Raw genomic sequence first — 6,000 nt, forward strand, 5'->3', positions numbered from 1 at the left:
AAGTTGACTGTATTAGGTGATCTCTAAGATAGCTTCCAATTCTAGCATTCTATAAACATCTTATCAGAAAGTTGCACAATAGTCATTTAAAATCATTATCAGGCATTTAATAATGAAATATTTCAATAGCTTTATTTTTGGTTATGGGAGATAATTTTTAAAGATAAAATTGCTCAAAAATCAAAGCTATTTCCATTACAGAATATAACTGTTAATAATAATAATAAATGTATAGTTTCCTCCACATTCTGTTTTACCTGAGTCTTAGATTTCTACTTTACTTTGACTTGATAGTAAATTCTTGTGTGATAGTTATCTAGTTGATATAATAGACTGTAGCAAAACTTCAGGTCAGACTTAGAAAGGTCTAACTAGAGATTCATTTCTGGATCCTTTGATTGAATATATTATAAGGTCTCATGCAAATCTATTTTGATTATTCTGTCTCTCCTCACTAAAGTAGGCTGAGATCTGAAGGGGAACTAAATAGTTCTCTAAATATGCCTCTTTAAAAAGAAAAGCTTTGATAGTTTATGTTTATGGACATGTTCACAAAGAGCACAAACTTGATTTTTAGGACCTTAAAAAACTCTCTTCATTGAACATTATAAACTCTGTTCTCTTCATTTAAAAATGGATCCTATTCCCACTTTTCCTACTACAGTACTTCTGTATTTCTACTCATAATTAATGGATTCTGAATCTATAATTGACCAAACTACCTCTTTTTTTTCCCTTCCTTGAATCCCCTCAAAGTTTTAATCATACCTCATCCAGGAATTCTTTCTAAAATGAGTAGAATGCTATATAGATTTCCAGTAGCTCTACCATCAACCAACAAAATCCCTAACTTTAACTACTAGGGGAGAGATAAACAGGAAATCTACAAGAGAACAATTTATATTTCTCTATCTGGAATAGATAGACCTCAGCTTATGATTGCTAGATTCAGACATGTTTTAATTAGGTTCTTACATCACCTCACAAAAAAACTACCAACTATTTAGAGTATTACAAACTATATTTTGAGTTACAATTTCCAAAAGACTTTTTAAAGCAAAAATTGGGGTTTTGCCTGTAAATTGCCAGGCATTGGTTATCTTTTATATGTTCTGTTAAGATTTTTAGCATATTATAAGAATGCGCTGATGTTACAGAAGTATGGACAAAAGATTTGGACCTAAAAAATTCAACTGTATTTAATTTACTCAAGCCTCTAGAACAACACTAACAAAAAAAAAAAAAAAAAAAAAAAAAAAAAAAAAAATCAAACTGCCATTTCTGGGAACCCGGGGAAAGTTTACTTATGTACATAAGGCTCTAGTAATAGATTAAGGTCAAAGAAGTATAACTATTGGTGGTTGCAATGGTAAGAAAGAAAACAAAACCAATTCTGGGACATCTGTATCTTTACATGCATTCTCATTTGAATTTCCTAACATTGAAGATGGGGATATAGGTGTTATTTCCTCCCCTCCCCCCATTTTACAGAGGAAAAATATGAAACTCAGAAAGGTCGAGTGATTTGCCTATAATCACACACACAATCATTTAAACCCAGGTTCTTCCTAATTCTAAGTCTGATATGTTCTATCATCCATCATATTACATGGTCTCTCTGAGGAAATTTATATGTTAGAAAGAATCCTAGATTTAAATAGTCACTTGGTGAAGCCAAAGGGGATTTTTAAACTTTCCCAGAAAATTTATGCTGTTATAGTATTGCAAATATCTTTAGCTCTACATTCAAATTTGCCATGCAGAGGTAAAGATTTCTGCCATCAAATATTCATAAACAAAGAAAATTAATAAGCTGGAAAAATCATCAATACAGAGATATTAAAGGAAAGTCTCTTAGACCTCTAAGCCCTAAAATGGCTATTTTCCATATGAGTCAGGAATGAATCAGTTTTTGTCAGGACAGGTGGGGCTACTTTCTGATGAGGTGTAAGACTAAGGTCCATGCTATATTTCCTCCCTTAAAAAAAAAAATCATCCAGCTCGGGTATTATCTTAGATCTTGGCTGAAGTTATGCCAATTATAGTCTCCGTCCTAACTTTCAACCACTTCCACCCTATGCTTCTTCCCTTCCTGCCCTAAATTACAGTAGGGTGCAGCTGTGCACAGCTGAACAAAGGTGCATTTTGAGGTTTTAGCATCAGATGACATAATCCACATACAGTGCCCAAGTTGGCATGGAATCCAACGTAAACAAAATATCATATTTTTTTATTAGAATAAAGTCCACTCCCCTTAATAATGAATGTCCGCAATTCCACATTTTATAAAAATGAGCACACTAAATTCTTCATGGTAGTCAAAAAAAATCCATTTTATTTTTGCAAATTAGTCTAGATTACTGTTGATTTAGTGATGGCCCATCTCCTATTTCAGGGCAGCCAGCTGTTTCAACTTTCCTGACAGAGAACCTTGGCCTCAACAACCATATCTGATACACAGATAGTCTCTTGGCTGCCCACAGACATGCCCATCTGTGTCCATGGCAAAGTGCCCACTAATAGGTAAGTCATACTCCTAAACAATGAAAGACTTAAAATAAATAATTTACAGAATTTTGGAAATATCATTTTTTTTTTTCTGCCATAACATCCTTCTTTTGCAACTCTGTTTATGGATCGCCTCAATTTATCCAACGATGTACATAACTTTTTGGGGGGCACTCTTAGGGACATCTTTTAGAACATTAAAAATGCATCCATCCTTTTGGATTTTCCCTCACTATTGAAATATTATGAGAGAATATGTTTTATCATAATCTCATTGCCCAAATTTTTAGACTGATTTGTAGAAATCAATTTTAGAAATTCCTAAATAGCAGAACTATCAATTTATCTTAACTTCAATTCCAACTAGGAAGCACAAATCCCAAACACACCCTCTACTTAAATAAGCTACAGTTTCCAAAGTTTAGGGTTAAACAACTTCTTGAACCCTGATGATTGAAGAAAAAATGATGTGCATTTTATGTCTTTTTCTTTAGGGACAGAGATGATGCTATTTTTCACTGTCAATTGAAAATGGACTCTGGAGTGCACCCTTCAGATTAGAGAGGTTCTCTCCAAGAGAAAGATCGATCTTTGTAAATAAATAGGACTTCCAAGACAGTAGGAGACAAGTAGCAAGTGTAGGCCCTATGGGACATCTGTACACTTCCCTGTCCTTTGTTACAAAGTCTACATTTTTAAACTAGTACTTTACTGTACTAAGTATCATTTTCATTCATCTCCATTTCTACAATTGTTAAAAGCACACAGTGCACACACACGAATTCAGCTCATTTAAGTTTCCTGAGCTTATTTCAGTAAGGCAAATAACCAAACTATAAAGTCTCTTTAGTCTTTCAGTATTTTCTCAGTAGTCTTTTCTGTAGCCTTTCCAGTCTTTAATTTTTTTTTTTTTTAATCCCCCTTCCCCTTCCAACACTTTTCTTTTAGGGCTTTCAAGAAGGGAAAAGACCCAAGAAAAGCCTGACTGACTAGGACTCTGTTGTGTTGTGTCTATGGGTGGGGAGAGAATGGGCGACAACCACAAATTCGAAAAAGGGCAGGCAAAATTTGAGCATGAAGGCAGAGCCTTCAAAACTTTCGCGGTTATTTATACCACACAGAAGAGCTGTTACCTTGTAGCTATGGGGAATTGGGCAGCGAGGCTGTAGTTTAATAAATATTAACAGCTATTTTTGTGTTTCTGAGTAGAGATTTTGCCAGCCCTGGTTCTCTTAAACCTACAGGATTTTTGACTCTGCCAGTCGGTCACTTTCGCTTGGCGCAATCAGCCGAGCCCAACAGGAGATCTGCAGGTACTCTTTACCTGTTCCTCCCTTCCTCCTCCTCCCTTTGTGGCCGAGGCTATAGCAGTGGCGGTGGCGCTGTCTCCTCACCCTCACTCTCTCTTCCTCCCTCTTTCTCTTTCTCCAGGACAGGCCAACAAAAGCAACCTCCAGACTGTTTTTCCCACTCCACATCGCAAATGCCAGCCAGCATTAGGAAGCCCATCTTGGTCCCCAAGGAACTAAGAATCAGGGCTCTAAACGAGAGCCGCCTCTAAGAAGAGGCGTATCGGCTCTTTGGCGGCTGGAGCAAAAGACCCTGCCCAGAACTCGGGGAGGGTGGGCTGAGGTTAGGCGGCAACATCGCCTTGGGCAGAGGTGGCCCAAGAAGGAAAGAACGCAACTAGTCAGTGCGGGTCCTCCCCACCCTCGAACAGGAAGAAAGGGGACTCACGCACCGAGACAGGGGCCGTGCCCGCAGTGCCCCTTGGAAAACACATGTGGTTTGTTCCCCTCCCGCTCAAGCCCCACACTTTCCACAACTGTCTGCGGCCAGATGCAGACGGCCAATCTTACAGTCAAATACACATCACACACACACACACACACACACACACACACACACACACACACACACACACACACACACACACAAGTTTGGAGACTGAGAAATTACTTAAAGCACTTTTTGTTTACTCTTGGTTAAGGAAACCTGTTGAAAAAGGTAGGAGAAAGGAGTCGGGACCCCTATCTCTTCTTTCCCAACCTTTCCCTGGGCCGATGGACTCAGCGGCCGAGGTGTGTTTTCTAGGACGGACGAGTAAGTGGCCCGGCAAGGTGGGTTTCTCTTCCGGACAGCTAGGTCCAGCTCCCAGGTCCCAGGTCCCCTGACCACCCCGGCATAGCCGGCAGCTCCAAGCCCCGGCCAACTCACCATGGTGATTTCGGTTGCCGTCGCTCCTCCACCTCAATCCGATTGCTGGGGGATCTGAGGTTCTGAAATGTATTTTCCTTTTAACTTCAAAAGTTGGTTCCTTTCGCCAGAAAAAAAAAAAAAGAAAGAAAGAAAGAAAGAAAAAGTAGTATTCTTCCAATACCGCAGACACTCAAAGGAGTCAATGGGAACACTCGCGGGACTCCATCCAAGCAGGATCGGCAGGGCAGGTTAGAGAGGGAAGGGGGAAGGGGATTGCTCTCCTTTAGCAGACTCTGTTCATCCTACATAGAAATGAACTGCTCAGTGAGGAATCAGATGTACACTAGAGCTTCCTCCGGCCTCCCAACTCGAAGTGCTAGTTAAGGGGCAGTCCCGGCAGTTGCAGCTCCGCCGCCAGCCTAGCTCCTCCTCTTTCTTTACTCTCCCACTATGTACTCCCCAGGCTAAGGCTCTGCTCAGTCCAGGCAATCTGTCCTTAAATGGAGAATTCAGTTCGGCCCTGACGAATCAGGGTTTATTTTCGTAGCGTCATTCCTCAGGGAAACTCCAGCAGCCAACAAGCATGGAGCAGCTAGGGTTTCCAAAGGTTTCTGGATCCTGTAGTCTTCTGGCCTTTTCCTTTCTCCTCCCCTTCAGCTTCAAAAGAACTTTGTTGACTTAAGCTCTTAGACTTGGTACTTTTAGAAAAGGAAAGAATTCCAGAAAAAAGAAATAAGATAAAGAAAAGCTTTAAACTTCTTTCAGTATGAAAGTCTGAGCTGTGCTATCTTCCAAGTTAGAGAAGCAATCTAGTCCAGAACAATGAAAAAGAAGAAAAATATTTTATCAGCAAAAAAGATCAGAGTCATGGCAAAAACCCAGAGGAAATCCTTTTTTTTTTTTTTTTTTTTTTTCTTCTCCCTCAGGTCTAGGATTATAAGGAAAATAAAAAAATGGTGACCGTTATCCTTTCCCCACCCTTTCCCTCAACTTTTACAGAATATCTGATAGCCACAAAAAGTACTAGTAATGGACTATTAATATAGAAAGTTTGGTGTTATGGTAGAGAGAGTGCCAGTCCTGGAATCAGAAACACTTATCTTCCTGAGTTCAATTGTGATCTTTTATCATTGTGACCCTAGGCAAATCACTTAACCTGTTTGCCTGAGTTTCTTCCTCTGCAAAATGAACTAGAGAAGAAAAAGAAACCACTCCAGTAACTTTGCCAGGAAAACCCCAAATGAGATCTCAAAGAGTCATTGTTGTCCTTAGTTGAACCCTACTTTAGCCAAA

At 39.4% G+C, this 6,000-nt stretch overlaps 1 protein-coding gene across 1 annotated transcript in view; it reads right to left on the reverse strand.

The window, feature by feature from the left end:
* MYO1E (myosin IE) overlaps window positions 1-5,183 on the reverse strand; it is a 223,413-nt gene extending 218,230 nt beyond the window's left edge. The window contains exon 1 of the mRNA XM_074294635.1: window positions 4,726-5,183. Within this exon, the coding sequence (XP_074150736.1) occupies window positions 4,726-4,728 (3 nt within the window). The 5' untranslated portion in view covers window positions 4,729-5,183. The remainder of the gene's footprint in view (window positions 1-4,725) is intronic.
* Between the last annotated feature and the right edge of the window lie 817 nt (window positions 5,184-6,000).

The sequence above is a fragment of the Sminthopsis crassicaudata genome, chromosome 2 (assembly GCF_048593235.1).
Source record: "Sminthopsis crassicaudata isolate SCR6 chromosome 2, ASM4859323v1, whole genome shotgun sequence".
Lineage (NCBI taxonomy): Eukaryota > Metazoa > Chordata > Mammalia > Dasyuromorphia > Dasyuridae > Sminthopsis > Sminthopsis crassicaudata.